Here is a 24832-nt window from a genome sequence, read left to right on the forward strand (position 1 = left end):
GTGTTGGAGGATTTGGACTGTGCAATTGTACGGGCGAGTCAGCGTGGATGAGATTTCTGTCTTCTTCTACTCTATGGTCACCGTTCTAGTTTATATAGAAAATTACTAGGCAAATGACCTCCCGGAGCCTATTTTCCATGATTCTAAAGCATTCCAGAGGCTGTAGCACTTACGCATTGCTCGTCGTCATGAGGTTGCCTGCGCTAGTCACTTGGGCGGCAATACAGTGTGCCTTTACTTAGTTACCTCTAACTGGGCGCTCCTTAAACAATTGCATCTCACTATAACCCTAAAGCAATGATTAATGTACATCCAGCCAGTCCATTGGGCCTTTGACGTCATTTAGATCTATTGACCCCGACGCAGCATACGCCATTAGGCAACTACCTAACATACTATTCTCGATCCTAGCGGCAAACATCGAGCACCAATCGATATGGGTCTACCAAGAGCTATGCAGATGTCCATCCTTGCCATGACATTGAACCAGATGGCCATACCTGCGGAATTTGGCCCGCCTGACCAGTTCGTTGTTTATAGTACATGGGAACAGTCCACTTTGAGGATTTTGAGGGCGACCCGCTGCTGAGGTCTACCATTCTTTCTTAGTTAGACATAGTTCAGTTAGCATTTGGCCTAGGGGAAAATGAACCAAATTAGGCACCACAAGCCTCAAGCCTTACCGAAAGTTACAAAAATGAACATGTCATTTAATTAATTCCGTCATTTAAATTAGTGCCGTCGGTACTTTTGGTACACACCTCCGTACTCCGTACTTTATCCTAGCAAACACTACAATGCAAAAACAGGCCAAGAAGTCACAACAAACTTTATGAAGTTACACGTAGATAAGTGAAAATGTAGGAACGCATGGGGAGATTCAACACTAACACGATCACGAATGTGTATGGATCTATGACGGGGAAGTCATATGTTGCGCTCACGCTAGTGATGGTGACACTGACATGGCTATCGGTGACGACTTCCTTCATCGTGGGCATGGTCGGTGATCACAGGATTGGCATTAAGATCCTAAAGTATACTGCTTTCACAACATCATCAACTGGAACAGCGACCTTCTAAACATCCCCATCCCCACCCCATCCCCATGATAGATTGATTGTAAGAGCTGTACTGACTTGTTATAAAAGCACGCAGGACTACAAGAAGCTAATTGAACGGGTCCAACAGATTTTGTGTGAGCGCCTGATAGAGCTTCTAGATAAAGCCTTAATGGTAGGTGAAGAAGCCATTGCGGGTCTGGGGAGAGCCCTTGTATTAACGACCATTCTCCATTCTGCAAAGACCAGCGGATATATCTGAGAAAGTGTGCCATCAATCCCGAATCCTTGAACAAATCCCCATCGCCGAGTCCGAATGTTCGGTGATGCTGCGATCTACAGGATCTCCGTGACGGGAATTCTGTCAACTTCTGGATGCTACAGTGCGTGGAGTAAAGTTCTGACGCGCGTGCGATGCGTAAATCGCGACGCGTTCACCTGACAACTTTCTTACTTTTTTTTTTTTAAACAGCGATGCCTCCTCAACAACAACCTCTACAGTCTATTGACCCTAATCAAGGGTCGGCAAAGGAGTTAAGTCTGTAGAAACGAGCCTAAATCGAGGGTGCAAGACAACTCGGCAACTCCTAGTAGAGTATCGCGAGTACTCTTAATAATATTCTAGTATAAATAGCTCGTACTACGATTAAATTAGTACTACTTGACGGTCAGTCTCCGAGGCTAGAATTCAGTCACACAGACACGAGATTGTGGCCAACACTTCACGAATCTCGTAACTGCATGTGTGGTGTGATAGGTATGGCTTGGCGGACCGAGACATGGTTGCACATGTTGCTTCCCCACAGCATGGGAGCTTGCAAGGTACGCGCGGGTAGCGCATAGACGTGCCAGCATCGACGAGAAACGTAATATGGTCAGAGACTCGAATTTTCTGCATGGTGAGAATACAGGGAGTTTCACTTTGATGCCGCACGTTTCTCACACCACTGTTCATGTATGCAAGGCCGACCTTGCCTCTCAGCCATGAGGCGCCGCGAGGGCGTTTTCCGGACCAGCTGGGCAATGTCATTAATGGTCAACGTCACGGAAGCATACCGTGATGCAACCCGCTAAGAAAGTCTGTGCAACAGCCTTTTCAGGCCTCACGCACACCCCGGGCCAATATCTCTAGAAATTCGCCAGAAGCGGGCTCTTACTAGCCGGACTAGGGTTCCACCGTATTGCACAGAGACGGATGCGTCACGACGCCTCAGATCGACCTTGCGTTCCTGACAAGGGTGCGAAGGGCAAAATATAGGAACCTTGGCAGGGGTGAGCATTCCAATGAGCAGCCATACCTGGTCCGTAAAGATATTAGAGCTGTTCCGAATGGCGAACCAAGTGTACGACAAGTGCGCAACGGACGTATCTTGAGCATAGTAGAGTAGCTGACAGAACTAATATTGAAAAGGTGCAAAGGAAGCTGACGCGGGCTGAACTATCCCTAACCAAGACGCGGATAGGCTTGGCTGGAGTACCTTGGTCACTAAACTCTGCACACTTCATATTCCTCCGTTATAACAATGCGCCTCTCGTCGTCACTAAGTTTTCTGTCTTTAATGGGGCTACTAGGACCACCTATGATAGACGATGTTGTTCCGGTTCGAAAAGTAGTCGATTGAGATCTGTTTAGCGGAGCGGGGTCTTGTGCCCCTATCGAGTGCATCGAATATGAGTAAGACTGGTCACCCTGAAAGTCATTCTCATGTGAGGTCGCAATCTTGCGGATTAAGCTTGCCATGCTTAGCTCGATGTTCAACTTAACGGTGTAGGCGACCGGATGAAATGACATAAAGACAAGCTGGTTGTGGAAGAACATCATGCCGATGATCATACACTATACATGTGGTTAGCAAGGCAAGAAATAAGTTGGTAGATATTAAACAGGATGGAAGACGGGGAAGATCGAATGGACGGTAGGGGCGAGACTCACGTCCATTAAGATCGAAACCACCATCAGTCTCATATTGAACAAAACGAGACTTCGGTACTTTGTGAGTCCGATGTTCCGCACAAGGCGTGCATTGACCGTGTGTAGAAAGTACAGGTTCAGGCCAGCATCGATGAAGAGAATGATAAATTTAGTCGCTTTGTCCCAGTACTTGTTGATCACCACAAAACTGATTTCTGTTAGTTCTTAATTCTTGGCTCTAGATGATAGTCGGACGACGAGCGGGAAGGCACTCACATCTTGCTAGGCGGTGGGGTGAGGTGCGCCGGGATGAAAATCGAAAAGACACCAATGTTCACCAAGGTAATAATGGCGGCGACACTCCACTTGACCCGAGAAGCAGTGATCTGGTCTGAAACGACAACGCTGAGGCGATTGATGATGAGTTGCAATATGCAATGGATCTTTCAGTAATTAGAATGAACGTGTTGACTCCGTCAAAAGAGGGATAAACTTACTTCAAAGGCCCAAAAGAATACTGTCGAAATCGATGCGTTAGTTAGTCGTGCCATTAAGGGAATAATTGGCAGCAAGGGCAGTACCTACGGACAAAAAAATATGTTGGAATGCTTTAATCGTCAGCGGTACGCTCTGTCACAGATATAATCTTCCACATGCGAACTGACCTTGGTGAAAGGTAATGGTTCATGAACAACCAAACCAGGATCGTGATTGCCAGATTGGAAACGAGCTCACCCCAGACCATGAAGATAAACACCGATCGCCATGGGTTAATGAGCCTTCGGGTCTGTTTGATAGCCTCCCAAGCTGTAAGGAACCCGAATCCCAATGAAAAGCCCGCAGCCGCGTTGGCGAGTTGATAATCACCCAGAGTAGAGGACATGGCTTGAAAAACAATTGCTGTAAAAGAGTCGCTCGAGAGGGATCGGACGTAATCTCATTTATGGCCACGGCACCGAGGACTCCTCCTCGCCAGACTCCCCTGTATAATGGACACATTGGCACAGGAGGAATTCTTCCCTTGTGACGGACATGAAACATATTGTTGTCAGCCACGCAGGACAACGGAATTCACTCCCAACAAATGGATTGTCCGCAGGGCGCCCTCTCGAACTCCTTCAACCGAAGTCTTTGTCAAAATTGGCAAACTCGAGTCCGAAGGCGTCGCTTGCATATGACCTAACGATGGCCATAGTCGTAGCTTCAACTGTGACGGGCGGGAGTGGATATCGAGGCCTGGACGATTTGGACGAGGCTTGAGCGTTGAATTTGCAAATTGCACATGTGCACAAACCCGTCCAGGTTAGTCCACGTTAGTGGATATGCAGGTCGGGGCTGTAACCCGTTCTTGAGTGGAGCAGCAATATTCCCCGTTGAAGCCGCTACTTTAAATGGCGGGACCTTCGAGCCCTTTTCCTGGGGTAACTTACATAACCAAATTAGCGAATTGTGGAGGAACTAGAGTAACAGTTACATTCTAGCTTCGTGGTTAGGGGGTTGAACCCACCAGACAGGATACTTCTACCTTTGCGGCAGCGTTAGGAAAGCTCAGTGGGCGGAATGTTCCAGCCCATCCGCCTCCTTACTAGGATTGAGGAAAAGAAACTCTAATGCAGGGACATCCATCTAACGCCACCCAGGTTTGACGAGCGAACCGTTGCCCCGAAGCATCTTTAGTCCAGGAACAGGGTCACGTCTATCGTCATTAGTAAGTTGATCTACTCCGAGTTCTGCGCATCCAGAATTTCATGTACTGTCTAGAAAGGAACGTTGAAAGTAGTGTGGTCATAAGCGTGAATATGGCGGGACGAGGTGCACCAAATTTTCAAGTGAATTCCTGTGTCTTCTGACCAACATACGTACTGTTGGCGAGCGTAGGTCACCAGGTCGAAGCCTGGTACATCCCCAAGCTACATCGCCGTTGCCCTTGCTGCAACGTCTTGCTCTCTATATTATATCCCTCCTCTCTAATACTCACTTAGTAAGGAACTCTACCTTAGTTAGTACTACTTAGCGGTTCGGATTATAATAGTAGGCTAGTTTACGGATGGCGACTACCTTATATTTAGCCTAGTGTGTTGTGCGTCCAATCGCTGTACTCTATTATAAAGTGTCAGTTGGGTTAATTATGTTGCCTCAGTCCGTTGAAATAGGGAATGCAAGACCTGTTAGGCTACCTAATTAAAGGGGTATCATAGTAGTTTCTGAAACACTTTGAGCGCAAAGTGCAAGTTGGGTTGGTGTTTTTACATTTAATCGAGATTTCTACCATTCAGGTGATAGAAAATCGAATTTGGCCAGGGTATCGAAAAGGCCTTACCAGAGACTGAATGTACTATAGAAATTTATAGTCAAAATGCGTCTTGCATGCCAATACCTCTTGCAACAAAGACGACCCTGGATAAGAGCCAAACCCTTCCTCTATCATGACCTGTGGTTCTGGCTCGCGTAATCTAACCTGCAAGGTCTTTGGGAGTCGTTCTTGGGCTCTGACACTGTATCGATTTATTGAGATTAATCCCTCTTGACAATTAGCTCACATATCGACAGGAGCAAAGGGGATGCCGCAGATCAATAGAGATGTGATGTTGAGATTAGTCCAGACCAACCCGTTGGGTACTGGTGCATCCCTATCGAACCTGGTCAAAGGCTAGGTTGACGCTGGATGCATCCGCCAATTCTATGCGATCGGTGTCCTTTTGCGCGCATCACAAATGATGTTGACAAAATTGCCACTGTTTCTGCCTCTTGGTCAGAGTCAAAAGCACATTGGTCATTCCCACAACATTACCACCAAGGAACGTGGGACCAAGTCATCTCCGACGAAGCTCTGCCGTGAGCAAGCAATTTCTCCTCGTAAAATAATTGTCAATCAGGCATCCCATTATGTTGCAGCTTTGCGAACCTACGGTCTATCAACGCATGTCAACACTTCGCGCCCACCCCACACCATCTGTCCTCAGAGATCACAAGATCCGCTCATTAGCGTGTCTCGGAGCCTTCTGTCCGCTGGATTTGCCTTCATCCATTCTCAAGATTTCGGTGTCTATCGACTGACGCCTCACTCGACCATTCATTGCCAGCTCTCTAGTCAACCAACTACCAGCACACATGGCAGCGATAGTGACAAGTGGACATAGGACACTAAAGATGACCTTCACCTAAAGCGCGCCCATGACGGGATTCAATGCAGCGTTGTTGCTGTGGAAGACATGCAAGGCCGTGTAGATGCATCTGACTGTAGTGAATGGAGTCGAAGCCAGGATGCATCCGATCAATGCCGTGAGAGCCCTCGACCCGGCGGCAACGCGTCCAGACTGCCGTTGTAGAAATCTAGGAAGAGCGCATACTGAAGAAGAAATGCCCAAAGGATTGATTGGATGGTGCCACCAGCTTTGCAAAGGCCGTCGTCCATGTTGATGATTGAGCCGCTTTGTGGCCAATTCGACGCTGCCGATTATCAGGAGTACCATACCGAGGACAGATACAACATGGACTTGAATCTGAATGCACCACAACCAGCGTCGAACTTTCATTTCCTGCCGCCCACGTGATGTGATGTTGACCAGACATAAATGCACCTCGTGCAAGAAGCCACTCAGTCCCTGGAGCAGGGGCGATAGACCAGCAGACGAAAGCACAGTCGTCACCATAGCCGCATGAGTCGCATGCTGGTTGGGCGGAAGGAGCTCAATATATATCCGCGACGATACAGACGGCACGGTATGCATTGAGATAGTAGTAGCCAAGGCTGCCATGACAGCCATGCCAGCCATGCCACCAGCCTAGGTGTGCCGTGAGGGGCAGAAAAAGTAGATATGCCACGAGCTCTACTACGTATAGCTTGGAAGAATCTGAAAGAAACATTAGAGACGTAATCCTTGGGTAGAAGCTTTCCGGAAGACGGTGGAAGAAGACGATGAGGGAATTAAGTACTCTTGTAGCCATGAGCAGATAACCAGATTCTTGTACATGGAACTGCTATGTTATAAAGTTGTTGTTCGTATCGAGATATCAGAACAATCCTTCTGATACAAGGCCACAGAAGGTGCAAGCCTGCCCAGAAGTCGATCATTTCTGTGTGATACACAGCTAACCAAAAACGGTAGTCATTGTTTCGCGGCTCGGAGTGCTTTGAACTTACCAGGCTTACAAATGTTCCTTGTGAAAATACTGGGCCAAGATTGCGTGAACGTGGCGCCGATCATACACAAGTACTATATCGTACTCCGTATGTGAACAAGAGAAGGCTTCCTCATGGTCTGGTACGCTTGCCGATCACTATGTATAGCATATATGAACACCAGAAGGCTCGGTGATAGTGGGGCATTCCAACGCTCAATGCATCTGCCATTCAAAGTCAGTCGTTCATAGGTAGCAAATATCAGACCCTGGACTAGTAGTAAATTAGAAAGCATGTTCAAGCGTCGCCAGGAGCCAGGGATTGGCCCCATTTGTGCTGGAAATCGAGACGCTCAAAGGATTTCGTTGATATACTGGGAATCTGCTGCAAGAGGAGCCACCTAAGCTTAAGGGGCTACCGATGTGCACGGCTCCGCGCTGACGAGGCTGTCCGGAATTCAGGCACCCAAGCATGTCCTCATGTCCTCAAAGTTCCAATCCCATCATTCGTACTTCGTACATCCTGGCTGTATTTTGGATATTCATGGCTGCATCGTCCGTATCGGATCAATTCCGATTCGTGGAACAAGACCAAGCGGCACCCCCCATCCGTTGCAAGAGCGGCCACGAAAAGAGCCGCAATAGCTGCCAGAGATGCCGAACACATCGAGTCAAGGTGAAATATACCCAAATACACCTGTCAGATGCACATGGTTCGCCCTTCCATCTCATAATCTGCCCGCCTGCGAATCTCGGCTTGCAAAGCGTTGGGCTAAGTCCAGTGCGATCAAGTCAAACCAGTCTGTGGCAAGTGCGAGCACATTAGGTTTTCGCAGCGGCGGCCAGGACTCGACTCTGTACTCGTACGGCGGTACGCTCGACGACAGCAATCTGACTGATCGGGTCAATGACAGTGCGGGCATCGATTCCGCTGTCGAGAGCCACACACGGGCCTTCCTTGAGCTGCAATTGATGCACGCTTATGACACAATAACACGTCCATCGATATATATGGAAAACGACGACACTGCTGCCGACGTCTGCATCTCTGCTGTGCCACGACTTGCCTTTAGCAACGATGCACTCTTGAAATCCGTCTTCAGCTTCACGGCTCTACAGCTGGCGTAACCACATCCGGAGGATCATGCTGCCGCAGTCAGAGGCCACGCGAATGACGTGGCGAACCCGGCCGTCCACAATTATGATGCTGCTTGCCTAACTTCAGCACTCGTTCGACTGGATGCCATGGTAATGCTCCAGAATCGTCGTCTAGAACCTTACACGCCCCCGTGCACTGGCTCACATTACGAGAGGCGCAATGCAAGTCTTCGTTGTAGCTCATCAGCGGGATGATAAGGACAGGAAGCTCCCATCCATTCGACTCAGGAATAGGATTCCTTTTGTATTTGATTCCAAAGCGAAGTTCGGCTCTACCAACAAACAAGTATTCGTGCATCTTCTGGCTCCACTCGGCGACGATGGCCTGAGCCACCGAAGTTTGGAAATTCAACCCACCTACGAGGCCACAGGACGATTTGTCCATTACCAACGACCCGAAAGCTGCAGTGCAATGTGCGAGAGAGGGGGTTTTAAATGGGCAGGCTCTGACTTACTATCACGGAATGAGGACTGAGCTGGCCAGCGGGAGCACAGATCCGTCAGTGCAGGGATGCAGCTGTACATCAGCGTTTTCGCATGGTTGAGTCAGATCTGGGTTGCCGGTGCCCATGACGCAGGAGTCACCAGCGATTAATGTACTCGTAGAGGCGGGGCCGCGACTAGACAATAGGCGGCACATAGCGATGGTCCCATGGTGTGGTGTTGACAAAATGAATGCTATGTCTACGGAGGAGGAGTCGTTTGGTGGGTGGGTTGTGATTCTGAAGATGTGATCGACGTCATCTTCTACATATGTAACTCCTCCGGACTCCGCCCTCCGTCCCTGCGCCAGGCATCAAGCGCGGGGGAGCCAGAGCACCTAGGCAAGTCTTGCGAAATGGACAGCCTCCCTTGTCTGTGTTCGTGCCAGTTCTCAGTTCCAGTTAGCAGTGTCCAGATCTAACGTCGTACTCTATTTCTCACTCCCAACGAATACTCCGGACTCTATCTCAACTCGATCAAGACTCTCCCAGTCAGAGTTCCCACCCAGAACGCTCGCTGTACTCTTTTGTGCGGTCGCAGTTCTCATGCGCACCGTCAGCTTCATCCCAATGTTGTGCTAACAGATGGGTCCCTTCAGATGGTTCCTATTCGTCTACGTCCTCGGTGGCCTCACTTTCCTACCCTTACTAGTCATCCTTGTCCTCCTCCATGCCTATTACACTCTGCCCGAAGCGAAGGAAACTACCTCCAACGCTGAAGCTGCGAGCGACGATCCTGCTGAACTCGCCCGCCCTGGCGACGACAAGACCTCCTTCAAATCAGCAACCGATGACCTAGTGGAGAAGTTCCATCGCAAACATGACTCCGATGTGGCTGCGGGCTACTTTGCAGTCTGCCGCGAATATGTCCCTGGAGGTGTCAACGGCAAACCGCCCGAGCGATTGACACCTGCGGGAGAGACGGTGGCTCAAGAGTCCCCTAGCGTCTACCAGACCATGTATCGAAGCATATTTGATAGATCGCAAAAGCCTACCATAGAACCGAATAAAGACCCTGCTGGGAGGAGATCCAACAATGTCTTTTATGTGGTTTTGAGGTACGTTCACAATTCAAGTCTTTACTTTGCCCAGACATTGATTCTGGTGTAGGCATGGCCACCTCATGTTGTACGATGACATCCAACAATTGGAAGTTCGATATGTCATTTCTCTTGAGTACCACGATGTCGATGTCTACGCTGGTGGTGAAGAAGTCCCCGAAGGTGAACTCTGGATCAAACGCAACGCGGTTCGGCTGACTCGCAAGAAGACCCGAGCCGGTGATAAGGCCAGGTCATTGCCCTTCTTCCTTTTCAGTGAGAATCAGTCAGAAAAGGAAGACTTCTACTTCGCTCTGCTCAAGAATCTGGAGAAAAGCAACACAGAGGACGCCCCGACCCCACAAGAGTTCGACGTTCAGCACATCGTAACACTTGTCCAGAAGCTTCACTCATCAGAAGAACACTTGCAGACAAGATGGCTCAATGCTTTTATTGGGCGTATGTTTCTGGCCATGTATCGAACACCCGAGCTGGAACAGTTCATCCGGAATAAACTCACCAAGAAGATTGCCAGGGTCAAAAAGCCCAACTTCATCACAAAGCTCGCTCTAAGAAAGATCGATCTTGGAAATTCAGCTCCATTTATTACTAATCCACGACTCAAAGACTTGACTGTGAATGGAGACTGCACCGCCGAAGCGGATGTCAACTATACTGGCAATTTCAGAATCGAGATTGCGGCAACTGCACGAATAGAGCTTGGTTCACGATTCAAGCCACGTGAGGTTGATATGGTGCTGGCTGTTACCTGTAAAAGGCTAGAGGGGCATGTGTTGCTCAGGTTCAAACCGTCTCCAAGTAACCGCCTTTGGTTCACCTTTGAGAAGATGCCACAGGTAGATCTGGTCTTGGAACCAATCGTCAGTACACGACAGATAACCTACAATGTCATCCTCAGGGCCATCGAAAGCCGAATTCGAGAAGTGATCGCCGAAACCATTGTGCTACCTTTCTGGGATGACATGCCATTCCACGATACAAGTCATGAGCGGTTCAGAGGAGGTATCTGGAAGAAAGAACCACTGTCAGTCGGTTCGACCGATATCCCCAGTGAAGAACCCGAGGATGTTGCAGAGCCTGGGGTTTCCGGGTCATCGACTCCCGTTGATACGTCAAAAGACGAAAGAATCATGAGTATGCCGGTATTGGCTGACAGCAAAGGGCTTGCAAAGTCGAATTCAGGCAAAAAGCCCATCTCATCCTTCAATGACTTGTTTGGAATGAAGACAGCTGAAGCAGTCGATAAGTCCGATCCGCCCACACCGAGGCTCATGCGATCACCTTCATTTGCAAGCGCCGCTAGCCCTACTATCACCAGCAACCACGCGGACGGCAATGTGCCAACTCGAGGCAACGATCCGACACCAAGGAGTGAGAGTGTCGCATCATTGCTGAAAGGAATCTCCACAAAGTCCGGCTCGGGCAGCGCGTCTCCATCAGGATCGCAGACAGGATCACCGCCCACAGAATCGGCCATGACAAGTGCGATGAAGTCACGGACTGCAAGTGTTGGATCTAAAGGTTCTAATGGAAGTGGTGGGCAGCAATCAGAAGTTCCAACCATTTCGGACTCACCGATGGCTCGGACGCCGACTAGCATCAGCACCACATCTTTCAACCCCCCCGAAATCAGTGGTTTAAAACGAGAGGGCTCACGCTCCTCCCAGGAGAGCACTAAACCCAAAAGCCTTGCACAAGCTGCGAGATCACTAACATCAGCCGATAGAAAGCAAGCTCTTGCCTCAATCAATGCGGCCACCGCGGCAGCTCAGCGATGGTCTTGGGGAGTGCTTGCAAGAAATAAGCAACGCGAGGGACAAGCAGCAACCTCTGGAGAGAGAGGAAACTCCGAGACTGGAGCCGAGAGTCCTGTGTCGGCCACGAGAGAGCCGATGGGCCGTGGTCGGCCACTCCCGCCTCCAGGAATACCTTTGCCACCTCCAGAGAAAGCCATGAAGAGTAGTACATTCTCGATGCCGAAGCGCAAGGCGGTACCTCCACCTTTGTTGCCCCAACGGCCAAATAGCAACGGCGAGGGAGAGCCTTCTCCGGCTAGATCTTCACACAAGCCACCAGCGCTCCCCGAACGACGAAGAAGGCAGAGTTCAATGATGCATGAGAATGGAGCAGAAAATGAAGTGCTGGTTGTTGAGGCGCCGACCGAGTCCGCGCCGACGAGCCCATCAGCGGATGAACATCATGACGATTTCTTTGGGCATGGAGAGCCAGCACGGGCTAGAGATTCACCTTCCAAGCCACCGTTGCCAGCACGAGGGAGTAGCAGTCCTCCCGCCGTTGAAGATGACGAAGACAACCAACAATTAGAGAGGCAGGAAATTAGCATGTATAGTTAATATTTGCATGGGCCATGATTGATACCCAAGACGGCCTGATAGTTGGAACCTACTGGTAGACATGTGCCAATCCGTAGGCAGTAGCCCGGAGTCCATAGCAAATACTCGATCATAAGAGCGACTAATATACACTACTCTGTACACGATGGGGCATGAACAGCGGGATGCCCGGTAGGCGGAACGGTTCGGCTGACCAGGCCACAGACAATCACAATTAGGCAGAGGCTCAGTTCGCGGTAATGCGAATTGTCCAAGAAGATAAGGCCGTGGAGCAGGGGGCTGTCCCAGGAATATGGTGGTCCGTGGTCCGTGGTCAGTGGTCGGTGGCTGATGCTGATGCAGCCACTCGTCACCAATTTGCCTCTTTGGCTGCGCGTCGATTCTTACTGCCCGGGGTCGACGGGGACGGCTGGGCCGACAGCGCCAACTTTGGTTGCTGGTAACACACCTCCAACTCCTGTAAGCGGGTCAGGAGAATTCGTCTGCCTATTATGTCAGTGACAGTTTGACAGATCCACCAGCTCTACCCGTCTGCATACGTGCCTCCGTGCCTACGTGCATACGTGCCCCAGTCCGCAGTCCTTAAAGAAAGTGTAAATCAGACCCTCGCACACCCGTCACCCTGGCGTCCTTTGCTCGCTCACCCCACGATTCGGTGGGCAGGAGGAAAACATCGTCACGAGCAGATGCTGTATACGACAGCTTTGGACGAACCGAAGTCGACACCACCTCTCACCCTCACTCGTCCTCCAGCATGGCCTACGCTGGCCATAACGACGGCACCGGCCGGAATGTCAACATGTCCAAGTCTGAAACCGACCTCGCCATCAACATCCGCAAAGCCACCAGCATCGAAGAAACTGCCCCCAAGCGCAAGCACGTTCGAAGCTGTATCGTCTACACCTGGGACCACAAGTCCTCTCTCTCCTTCTGGGCCGGCCTGAAAATCCAGCCCATCCTCGCCGACGAAGTTCAATCCTTCAAGGCTTTGATAACCGTGCACAAGGTGCTTCAAGAGGGCCACCCTGTCACCGTGAAAGAGGCGCAACAAAATGTCAATTGGGTCGAGAGTGTGGCAAGAGGTGTCAATGGCGAAGGACTCAGAGGCTATGGCCCTCTCATCAGGGAATATGTCTTCTTTCTGCTTGCCAAACTGGCCTTCCACCGCCAGCACGTCGAGTTCAATGGCTTGTTCGAATACGAAGAATACATCAGCTTGAAGTCCATCAACGATCCCAATGAAGGCTACGAGACCATCTCTGATCTCATGACCTTGCAAGATCAGATTGACACTTTTCAGAAGTTGATCTTTTCCCACTTCCGTGGTGGCGCCAACAACGAGTGTCGGATAGCTGCGCTCGTCCCTCTGGTCCAAGAGAGCTATGGCATCTACAAATTCATCACCAGCATGCTACGAGCGATGCACACCACCACCGGCGATGACGATGCCCTCGAGCCATTGCGCACGCGATATGACGGTCAGCATTATCGACTTGTCAAGTTCTACTACGAATGCTCGAATCTTCGCTATCTCACCTCTCTGATCACCGTCCCGAAACTCCCTCAAGATGCTCCCAATCTGCTCGCCGAAGACGAAGAGAAACCTGCCCTGCCGAGACGTCCTGCCAAAGAGATCGAGAGGGCTCCCTCTCCTGTTGCCAAGAATGGAACACCAGATCCAAAAGACATGGAGGACTTCTGGTCAAAAGAAGCTCAAAGACAACAAGATGAATATGAGAATGAGCAAAGACGTCTACAGCAGCAATGGGAAGACCAACAGCGACAGCAGTTGCTGGCTCAACAGGAAGCCCAACGGGCGTTTGAAGATCAGCAGAGGATGCAGGCGGAGCAACAACGTCTCGCGCAGGAGCAACTTCTGCGAGATCAATACGCTGCTCAGACGCAAGGCCGTCTCGCGGAATTGGAACGAGAGAACCTCAATGCTCGCGCACAGTACGAAAGAGACCAACTGATGCTGCAGCAATACGATCAGAGAATGAAGGCGCTCGAGGAGCAGCTCCAACAGCTCAACAATAATTATCAGCTGCAAGCCCAGTCGAAGGACGATCAGATTTCCTCTCTACAAGAGCAGGTCAATACATGGCGATCCAAATATGAAGCTCTTGCCAAATTGTACTCGCAACTTCGCCAGGAACATCTGGATCTTCTGCAGACCACCAAGTCACTGAAATTGAAAGCTGCGTCAGCCCAAGAGGCGATCGAGCGAAGAGAACGCTTGGAACGCGAGATGAAGACGAAGAACCTGGAACTGGCAGACATGATCCGAGAACGAGATCGTGCTCTTCACGAAAAGGACCGCAGCCAGGGTGGCCACCGTGAAGAACTCGAGAAACTGAAGCGAGAATTGCGATTCGCGCTCGAGAGGGCGGAGGATGCCGAAAAGGCAAAGGGCTCGGAGTTGTCTTCCATGCTCGCCAAATACAATCGCGAGATGGCTGATCTCGAGGAAGCTGTGCGCTCCAAGACCAGGCAACTCGATGAAATCCGATCCACGCACGGAGAGCGCAACATGGACCACGAAGCCGAGCTGCGCGAGAAGGACGACGAGATTGAAATCTACAAGTCCGGAATGGAGCAGGCGCTTGAAGAACTCGAGGAGCTCAAGCTCGGCGGTGGTGAGGCTGACGGTGCGCTCGACGGGGCCATCGACGAAGTGATCAAGAGCAATGTCACCAAGATCAACGACATCATTGACTCTGTGCTGCAGAGCGGAGTCCAGCGCGTGGACGACGCCATGTACGAGCTCGACTCGCCCATGCAAGCCGGTAATCAGAACGCCACCGCTCCGTACGTGCTCTCGCAGATCGAAAAGGCGTCCGCCAGCGCGACTGAGTTCTCCACCGCCTTCAACAACTTCGTCGCCGACGGGCCCAACAGTCCACACGCCGACATCATCAAGACCGTCTCTGTGTTTGCCGCTTCAATCGCCGACGTGCTGTCCAACACCAAGGGTCTGACTCGCTTCGCGACCGAGGACAAGAAAGGAGACCAACTGATCGACTCGGCGCGGCAGTCCGCAATGGCCACGATCAATTTCTTCCGCAGCCTGCAGTCTTTCCGCCTGGAGGGTCTCGGGCCCATGCAGAAGAGCGACGTCGTCATTAACAGCAACCACGACGTCTTGATGAAGCTGCAGCGTCTGTCGAAACTTGCCGATGCGTTCGCTCCCAAGGGCAGCAAACTCTCCACATCTGGCGACTTGGGCGATCTCGTGGATTCCGAGTTGACCAAGGCGGCCAACGCCATCGAAGCCGCGGCAGCGCGTCTCGCCAAAATGAAGAACAAACCCCGCGACGGCTATTCTACGTACGAACTCAAGATCAACGACGCCATTCTCGAAGCGGCGCTTGCTGTGACGACGGCGATCGCCGCACTGATCAAGGCCGCGACGGACTCCCAGACCGAAATCGTCAAAGAAGGCCGCGGCTCCAGCTCACGCACAGCATTCTACAAGAAAAACAACCGCTGGACCGAGGGCCTCATCTCGGCCGCCAAGGCCGTCGCCACGTCGACAAACACGCTGATCGAGACGGCCGACGGGGTCATCTCCGGCCGCAACAGCCCCGAGCAGCTGATCGTGGCGTCGAATGACGTGGCTGCGTCGACAGCACAGCTCGTCGCCGCCAGCAGAGTCAAGGCGAGCTTCATGTCCAAGACCCAGGACCGTCTCGAACAGGCTTCCCGTGCGGTTGGCTCGGCTTGTCGAAGCCTCGTCCGCCAAGTGCAGGATATCATCAAGCAGCGCCAGAAGGATGATGGGGATAGTGTCGATTACGCCGCGCTGAACCCTCACGAGTTCAAGGTGCGCGAGATGGAGCAGCAGGTATGTGTTTTTTTGTCGCAACTGTTTCACGTTTTGGATTTCCCTTCCGGCATGGCCCTTCTCCTTTCCCTCCCCACCATCACGAGTCTTCAAGACAAGAATGCAAACACTAACTCCCTCGGCTCACAGGTCGAAATCCTCCAACTCCGCAATGCCCTCGATGCTGCAAACTCCCGACTCAGCGAGATGCGCAAGATCTCGTACCGCGATGACTAGTCACTTCACTCAAAAGCAATTCTCGGTGGAGGGGGAAAGTCTCGCGGAGGGATCGGGGTCAGGGGTGTTTTGACTTCTGGTGTTGGTATTCGGATTCCCCTCACAGTGAAAGTTGGGCTCGGCTTGCGAGAGAACGATACCAGTAGTTAGTAGCCGCCTTTTCTCCAAGTGGTCTGCTCTCTGCTCTCGGCCTCTGCTCTTCCTTGTTTGAAGAAACCAACCAACTCGGCTTCTTGTTCATACAGAGGGCTATGTTTTCCCTTGAAGAATGAATATTTCCGGAGTGTGCTGGCCATCATTCGCTGGGTCGGGCGTGGCGGGAAAGGAACAGTGTTACTAGCGCTGGGGGCGAGGCTTCGGGGGCGAGGTTAATCAATCAGCTCGGACGCACTATCATTCATCATCTAGATATAGCTCCCTGCCCCCGCCTACCGCCATATTGTCGATTTCGCCCTGGGCCTGGACCTGCGCCGTATGATGCGAAACGTTGAAATTGCACAGAGGCACGGAGGAGATGGGGAAGCAAAGTACTAGACATGGCTAATTTTCCATCAACCGCAAGCAACGCAAGCAAGTAATCAATCAATCCATCCTCATGTATTATGTTATGCAGCTGTGTGGCCGATCTGGCTCAGGCACGCTCGGGCTCCGAGCCAGCGAGGAGGAGGAAGTGCGTTCGTCTGAAACGAAGCCAATTAATGCTATCGACTATGTAGTTGCCCTGCTTGAGCTGAACTGATGTTCCTCGTCACTATGTACCAATGGATATGAACAACTAGTCACCAGGTGGATGGGGGTCGATTGTGGGTTGGCAGGCCGGCTGCATAACCGGCCAACCAACCAACCAACCAACCAACCAACCAACCAACCAACCACCCAACCACCCAACCAAGCACTTCTCGCTGCAAGAGGAGAATTAAGCTCAGGCGAGAGCATAAGCGAGCAAACTCTCCTTGAACCTCCATCCATCCATCTTTCTGTGTGTTATCCATGCTCTCCATGACCTTTCTCCTGCTTTCATTACTGCTGCTCCCGCTGCCAATCGCCTTTTGATGGGTATGAGCCCCCGACCGTTTTCGTTTTACTTCCCATGGACTCGATGACTCCTGAATATCCTTGCTGTCCCGTTCTTTTCCTGCTCGGCAATGCTCTGTCCCTTGTCGTTGTTGTTTTTTTGTTTTGTTTTGTTTTGGTTGCTTTTTCTTTTTTTCCCCGTTGGGTGCGGTGCATTGAATCAATGCTGTTCGTACCCGCTGCTCAATGTCGTGCTGGGGTGATTGGAGAGGCTTGGGCATTAGCACGGTGGGCAAGCTGTGTCTCTTTTTTTGTAGGCTGCTTGTTTTCTGTGTTGTTACCCCATGGCTTGAGACCGAATATGCGCTGAGCGAAGATATGGTGCAACTCCAGACATGCTGTTGCATGTTGATTGCTGAAGCTCGAGCTGAAAATGCACGCCTGTTGTCCACATTTTTTTCATGTTTTAGTTCTTGTTGGCTCCAATGTAACGATGTCCAATGTTCGAAAAGTACATTGAACAGACACTGCTTGGAACACGGTGGGTATGAAGTCGCAATTTTTCGGATATCGTTCCTGCAGTTCCACCATCAATAGTGTAAGTAGGCACACAGTTTGTGTCCCTTGCCCCAGCTGCTAGTTGTTTGGACGAATCTTTTGAGGTATTTGTGCTCGACCTGATGTATGTGATGGAGCCTTGATGCCCGGCCCAATGCTCGTTTCCTCAGTATCCGTTCATGGCATTGGTCTCATCGTCGAAGTCGATGTAGGCGCTGAGGTCAAGGTCAAACGGGTCGAACTCGTGCTGGATGATGCGAGGATCGAAGGCAAGGATCTGAGGCATTTCGGGATGGAAGTGGAAGCCAATCTCGAGCCGGTCGTACGCAGCCTGCTGGTCAGCAGTGACCGCTTCAATGGTCAGGTAGTTGTCACTGCCTTCGGTCCCGCCGTCTTCGGTAGTGCTGACTGTGGTCGAAGTGCTGCTGGATGGGCTGCTTTCAGCTCGTCGCACAACGTGTCCACTCACTGCGTCAATCTTTATGATTCGCACCGTATCGCCATACTTTGTCGACAAATTTTACCTGACATTGAAGGAGACAAAATCTCTTGAGGATGAAACAGCAGAAGGGATTCATCGGACACCTTTCGCAAACTATCGCCAAAGCTGGGCCGTCCAATTTGACAAGTGAGTCGTATGGTGAGAATTACTATATGAGAAATTTCCAATACCAAAGCCAGATGTGCTGTTTCGAACCCAGCGACGAAATTATAACCTGGCAGCATCTACCTTTCAGCCTGTCTATGCTTTGGAGAACAGGCTGGATTCGAGCTGAAGCAATCCGAACAACACATCACCCAGAAAAGATTTTATCGGGCTTCTGCTGGGCAGCAAAGTTGATGCCAATGACACGAAACAAATCTTTGACTCTTCACTGGTTGTTTGGCTGTTTCGAAGGCATGGCTACGCTGAACTCGCTGCTCTGTTGCAAACATCCGAGACCCAACCGTTTCAGCAGTGCAGCATCTGATAGCTGCCTGTCTGTGGAAGGACAGAATATTCTTTGTTCTCCGAGTCCGTAGGAGGCGCCGGGTCTGCTCGCGATATATGATGAATAAAGCCACGAAAGGCCAATCTGCGGAATTTGTGGAAAATCTTGAATGATCCTATTGCAAAAGTCTTGGAGCTGGAAAACATTGATGTTCCTCTATGTATACAGAAGATTGAGATTTTCCTCGACCATAGTGCAATGAGATGAGGGTGAGACTTTGAGGTCCGGGTCCACATATTTTCTTTGTACTGCACGGATGAAGGAGTCACTCCTTTGGTGAAGAACAGGTGGGAGAAGAAATCCACAACACATCTTTCTACCTCACTTATTCACATTTGTTCAGCCAGACCTTATTCATGTGACAAGTGAATTGTTATTGAGCCGGCAGAATCATTGACTAGCCTACTTTCTACTCACTTTCTCTTCAGTTCGCCTTCGATCCTTCCCAATTATCCCACCATCCATCTTCTTCTCTACATCCTCTTGTCCAGATTCTTCATCATCAAACAAATTTCTACAGCGATTCCATTTCCTGAAGCTGCTAATCACAGGCTTACCGAACAGAATGAAAGCCACAGTCGAAGTCACTCTCGCTTCAGAGGGCATGAGCCAAAAGCAGCTTGATGTTATCTGGGAAATGGGGGTTGCTTCTTTCCCAATCAACAATAGCAAACTCGTTCTTCCCGAAGTTGTGGTTTCTGCACTCAGCAAGGACAATGTCGAGTATCTCAAGTCTCGCTACAGGTGTGTATTTTCCCCAAGCGACTGCATCTTCTCTTGTTAATTGTCTTAGCGGTCACTTCAACCATGGTGCCTCAGCTGCATGGCTTGAACCCATGACAAATGCTGTCCACATCGCTCCTGCTCCCGCTGGATACTCTGGAGATTCTTTCCTTCGCAGCCAGTTATATCAGGGCAGCTCAAGCGAGCCTCTCAGTACGGATGCAAGCCCCGAGGCTTCCGCAGATCCTTCGCTTGATGGCCCCGACCTCACTGAAGCAGTCCCAATGCGACTTCCCGGCAAGAAGTCCAAGGTGCCACGCCCTCCGAATGCCTTCATCCTCTACCGTCAATCCAACCATCCTATTCTCAAGGCTGAAATGCCAGCTCTCACCAATAACCAGATCTCTGTGATTCTTGGTAAACAATGGAAAGCAGAATCAGAAGAGGTGAAAGATAGATTCAGAGTCATGGCTGAGCTTTTGAAGACAAAGCATGCCGCTGAGAACCCAGGCTATCAGTACGCACCACGAAAGCCAGGTGAGAAGAAACGACGCATGACAGCTCGTAAATCCGCTCAGCTTCAATCCACAAAACAACAGAACACCTTGGATGAATCGCTCAAGGGTACTGCTCCTCATTCTGATCTTTCTGCTACAGCATACCTTGGCTCTGAGCGGGCTACCTTTCCGTCTTATCTTGAGTCTGGAGAATATGGACACTTGTCTCTCGTTATGCCGACTGGTCACAGCAATGTCCAAGCTGATTACGATACTGCCATGAGCTCACGTCTTGACTTAAGCCTGAACATTGATTTCACCGAGGCAGTCAACTCAGACATGATCCAGGGAGGAAGAACCATCACCTCGCTCAACGCCCAACAGTTCACCACCGACCTCATTGATTGGGATGGAATCTTCGATGATGTGCGAATCATTCGTGCCAGTACCAACCGAACTTCAGCAGAAATCATTGGCACTGGCCTCGATCCTCAACTCATGGCACTGGAAAGTGACTTACAGTGCTTCGAATTCCAAGACGAGTTTAATGAGCTCCTCTCAATGCTGGATTGATCGGCTGACCATCTTCCACGAACTGAATGCTGCAAGGAAAATATTCCCTCCTATGCTCGCTGCTTTGCAAATTAGCTTGTTCGAACATCCTATCGGTGAAGCATGAAGAGTTTGAAGGTGCTCATGTCAGTCCAGCCTGACCGACTCAAGCAGAGCTTTTGTACAAAACAGCAGAGCAGTACATCATTCACCAGCACAACTGAACAAATTCTACCCAAAGCCTCATATCAAGTGATCAACTAGCAGGCTTCGGCGGTTTCTGCTCAGTGCTCCCACTCGATTCGTTCACCTTTATTGCTCAGTAGGTGGTAACGCATATGTCAACAAGCAACAACCTCCACCAAACCCCGAGATATGATAGAAATTGATCAAGAGGAACAGAACCATGGAAATGAGTAAGGAGGAAATATTCAGAAAACCCAAAAACAGAAAGAACACCCAGACCTCAGGATATTTCCTTTGAGAGATTTGCTTGCTTACCCCTAATCCCCCTTTCCACAGAGAAAGCTTGGTCCACACAATCCCCTCTCACAAACGCATGTACTTGATGCAAGAAACAATCGGAGCTTGGTCACAAACTCCCTAGCAAGCAAAACTTGGGCACTGCCACTTGCCTCTGTTGGCCGACCTTGACAATCAATGACCGTTGAACCCCCAGCTGGTGGAGAATTGGACCTGTAGCATACCCTGCGGCAAAGACAAGTTTGCCTTACAAGAAAAATTCATTATTGTTCTCAAGAACAGTCAAAAAAGAAGCGAGCAATCTTCAAGATAGTCCTTGACCTATGATTCGTAGAGTGATCATCATCATTGTTGAATCCTCGTGTTCCCCTGTAGTAGTGCATCGTTTGCATGCGTACATGCTGGCCCGCACCATTTCTCTTGTGGGATTTCGGAGAGCCGCAGGCTGAGCAGCAGTGAGATTTGCGAAACCGCCATTATTACCGCCGCCGCCGCCCTCGTCGCCTCCCAGGCAATTGGCGAGGTCTTTACCGCTCCCCCGGGCCATGATGAGGGCCCTCACTCATCCGCACAGCCATGTATTAGCTTGGTGAGCGTGAAACTCTGCGGGACCGCTCTTTCCCTAGCTTCTCGCCTTTTTCTTCCCTTCTTCCTTACTCTGTCGCTCCCACCCTCGCTTACTGTCGCACCTGCACTGACCCACTCTCTCTGCCTCATTCTCCAGCTCGCCCCCTCTTCGCGCCTTTGTGACCCACCTTCATCTAGCATGGACGGACTGCTTCCGTCTGTGGCAGGGAGAAGACCTCGTCTGGCACTGTGAGCTGCGATGTTCTGGTTTGGTGCGGATATTCAAGGGGCCGGGTGATAGAAACGGAGGAGGGCAAGAGCACCAAAAATATGGAGGCCTAAAGGGGAGAGAATTACGACGTAGAGCAGACAGCGGAGGGGGGAAACAGCGTGCATTGGAGCGGTCTGGGGAGGACCACGGGATATGGGAGGAGCGCGACCGAGGTTGGCAGTGAAACGGCGACAAGGCAAGGGGAAGGTGGCAGGGGAAGAAGAGGCCTGACACGGACAGATGAAAGGGCCGAAGGAAGGACAGAGAAGAAGGAAAAACGAAAAGACATTTGGAGAGGCTTGAACTGTTTGTTGTACCGCAGATTCCATGATCGTTTCATTCCAATCTTCTCTTGGTGTGGAGGGTGGATGTGTATTGTGCCTAGCTCTAGTGTTGAGCTCATTGGCATCGAGATGATGAGGGTGTAGGGCCTATGGAATCGTTTCGGGTCAAGCTCCTTCTCTGATAGGTGGTCTGGCGGTCGATGCATTCAGAGACTAGGTGTTGTGCTCAGCACTGGCAGCTGATTGTGGTAGGGAGCAACGTTAGCGGCCACATGGATGGCTCGATGCTCATCGCCAGCGATAGCTTGTTCAATCTGCAAGGCCGGGTTGGGATAAGGACCATAGCTTGGGCTCCAAGGGGGGCTTTCAAGGGGGGTCAGGAGTATGCGTGTCCCAATCACTGGCCCAGATGAAAGTATTACATCTCCACTGTGTGCCTTTCTCTTGCTTCCCGCTGGGGCCTAATGGTCGATTGCACATCCAGAATGAGCGGCCGCAATTGACCCCAGGTTTCTTCGTTACCATTGTTTTGCATGGTTCTTGGTGTTCACACTTCGGCGAGACAGGTTTTGCAAACAGTTTGCCCCAAGATTTCTTAGCCGCAAACGTGGCAGCTTCGTCCTCAAGGCTGACTTCGGACTTGGCAGGTAATGTAAATGTTGCAGGAGTGACCTCGGGAGGATCGACCAAGATGCTGTTGATGGGCAAGGGTGGGTCCTGATCTTCGGTTGGAGCTGTTTGGGTTTTTTCAACGATGGAAGGTTTGGCTGCAAAGAAGCCTTTCAGACTTTGCTGACCTTTTGCAGCTCCAGTCATGCCGGGTTGTGATGCAGCCTTAGATCGTTTAGAGGTCGGCCCAGGAGCGGCGTTTGCTGGTCGTTTGCCATTGACTGCTTTCGTGTTGAAAGAGTTGCCAGTTTTCGCATTGGAGGATGCATCAGATGCGTTCGTGGTGGTTTTTGAAAGTGTTACTGTTTCTTCTTGTGGAGAGACAAAAGTGTCGGCGGTGTTGTTGCCTGCTGTCAAGGAAGGTAATGGCGGCAGCATGCTTTCAATGTTCTGACTGTTCTCTTGAATTGTACTCTTCGGCCTCGGCAGTGATGGCTGACGGGTGAACATATCTTTGATACTGCGCCTCTTGTCAAACTCTTGGATGAGCTTTCCTGACATGGGTAGTAGATTCTTGTTGGTCCATTCCAGTTTCCGTACACCATTCTCGAACATACCCGCGGGGTTCACAAGGTCGAGGATATGCGTCTCACTCCCATCAAGAACCACAGTATCTTTAAGGACAGCGTAGACTGGACAGTGATCAGAGCCCAGCAGGCCTTCCTGGATGTTTGAATCACTGAACCAATCCTTCATATCATGACTGCAGACAACATAGTCGATTCTCGCACCATAATTTCCAGGTCGAGCATTGACTTTGGTTTCCCAGCAGGTGTACATGCCCACACGACCTTGATGAAATCCGCGACAGATGTCCCACATAATTGGCGTCTCGCGGCCTTCATCCCTTTCGCCATGGACTTTGCCATCAACGAGGAGCTGGTTGAACATTCTCCGCGCTGGGGTGGAAATCCATTCGATGGAGCTCATATCATGCTTTCGCATACTCTCTTCGGCGGCAGCAGTGTCGATTTCTTCTCGCGAGATGTTCAGATCACCCGTCCAAATCACTCTCCTGCCCATCTTTACCAGGTTTCGGATCCTGGCGTCGAGAACTCTCAGAAAACCTGAACGGAAGTGTGTTCGAGTCTCGTCTCTTTCTGCAGGGCAATATGTTCCGATCAAGACAAAGGCTGGGAACTCGAGAATGACACATCTTCCTTCAGAGTCAAGAGTGGCAGGATCATAGTCAGATTGCGACAATTGTTCAGCATTGGGATATCCTCCGATCTGTTCATCGACGGGTAGGTCTCGAAAACTAGTGGAGGAGTTTGGTGGAGTGAGGATTCCAGTAATGCCCTCCTCTGCTCGAATGGGTGTGCAGGTAGCATTGCGAGTGTAAACAACGACACCGGAGTATCCTGGCAACGTCAGACCAATTGTCATCCTAAGAGGTGAGATTGTGGCAATAGTATACCCTTTTTGTGTTTGGGGAGACTCCAGTAATTGTCCCAGCCCGGAACAAGCACCATGTCGTCCCGGAGGTCTTTTCGCTGGATTTTAGTTTCCTGGAAGACGACTATGTCGGCCTCGAGGGTAGCAAACATGGCCTCGAAGGTTCTTTTGTCTCGCCATGGCTGATAGCCGAAGGGATTGCGGATGCCATTGACATTCCAAGTGGTGATTCGAAAGCCCATTTGTGATCGCCAGAGGCGTCATCGCCTCGTACACAGATCACAGCATGAATTGAGACCGACCGACCGAAGAAGTCACTCAACTTGCGGCCAGTAGCGATGAAGTCTTGCTAATGCTAATTGATCGAAGTGTGAGCCCAGGCTGCGGTGACGTGTGACCAAACGCGAACGCGCCGCGCAGTCACGAAATTAGTGATGTCGTAATGACCAGACTTGTGGCGGTTGGCACTTCACGTCACTTCACCGTATTACGGGGCTCAGGAAAACCGGAATGAGCCAAAGGGGTGGGTAAAATACAAGTAATTTGACTAACAGTACTCCGTACGGAGGAACATGTCCCCAGTAATAAATAATACCTCCAACCCTCCAACCTTCCAA

At 50.7% G+C, this 24832-nt stretch overlaps 6 protein-coding genes across 6 annotated transcripts; 4 read left to right on the forward strand and 2 right to left on the reverse strand.

The window, feature by feature from the left end:
- Positions 1–2547: 2547 nt before the first annotated feature.
- A1O9_08617 (uncharacterized protein) lies at positions 2548–3856 on the reverse strand (the record flags this gene model as incomplete). Its single annotated transcript, XM_013402101.1, has 6 exons — positions 2548–2898; positions 2995–3181; positions 3250–3416; positions 3471–3490; positions 3559–3581; positions 3639–3856. 6 exons carry the CDS (start codon positions 3854–3856, stop codon positions 2548–2550), a joined length of 966 nt encoding a protein of 321 aa, XP_013257555.1.
- A 3893-nt stretch (positions 3857–7749) lies between these two features.
- On the forward strand, positions 7750–8223 carry A1O9_08618 (uncharacterized protein; the record flags this gene model as incomplete). The annotated part of the gene is made up of 1 exon (XM_013402102.1): positions 7750–8223. The coding sequence occupies one exon, from the start codon at positions 7750–7752 to the stop codon at positions 8221–8223; it is 474 nt and encodes a 157-aa protein (XP_013257556.1).
- Positions 8224–9320: 1097 nt separating this feature from the next.
- A1O9_08619 (uncharacterized protein) lies at positions 9321–12150 on the forward strand (the record flags this gene model as incomplete). Its single annotated transcript, XM_013402103.1, has 2 exons — positions 9321–9793; positions 9846–12150. The coding sequence occupies 2 exons, from the start codon at positions 9321–9323 to the stop codon at positions 12148–12150; spliced, it is 2778 nt and encodes a 925-aa protein (XP_013257557.1).
- Positions 12151–12904: 754 nt separating this feature from the next.
- Positions 12905–16210, forward strand: A1O9_08620 (uncharacterized protein; the record flags this gene model as incomplete). The annotated part of the gene is made up of 2 exons (XM_013402104.1): positions 12905–15994; positions 16124–16210. The coding sequence occupies 2 exons, from the start codon at positions 12905–12907 to the stop codon at positions 16208–16210; spliced, it is 3177 nt and encodes a 1058-aa protein (XP_013257558.1).
- A 3129-nt stretch (positions 16211–19339) lies between these two features.
- A1O9_08621 (uncharacterized protein) lies at positions 19340–20567 on the forward strand (the record flags this gene model as incomplete). Its single annotated transcript, XM_013402105.1, has 2 exons — positions 19340–19518; positions 19568–20567. The coding sequence occupies 2 exons, from the start codon at positions 19340–19342 to the stop codon at positions 20565–20567; spliced, it is 1179 nt and encodes a 392-aa protein (XP_013257559.1).
- Positions 20568–22517: 1950 nt separating this feature from the next.
- A1O9_08622 (AP endonuclease 2) lies at positions 22518–24457 on the reverse strand (the record flags this gene model as incomplete). Its single annotated transcript, XM_013402106.1, has 2 exons — positions 22518–24181; positions 24238–24457. 2 exons carry the CDS (start codon positions 24455–24457, stop codon positions 22518–22520), a joined length of 1884 nt encoding a protein of 627 aa, XP_013257560.1.
- Positions 24458–24832: the final 375 nt, after the last annotated feature.

Source organism: Exophiala aquamarina, assembly GCF_000709125.1.
Source record: "Exophiala aquamarina CBS 119918 chromosome Unknown aczIA-supercont1.8, whole genome shotgun sequence".
Taxonomy (NCBI): domain Eukaryota; kingdom Fungi; phylum Ascomycota; class Eurotiomycetes; order Chaetothyriales; family Herpotrichiellaceae; genus Exophiala; species Exophiala aquamarina.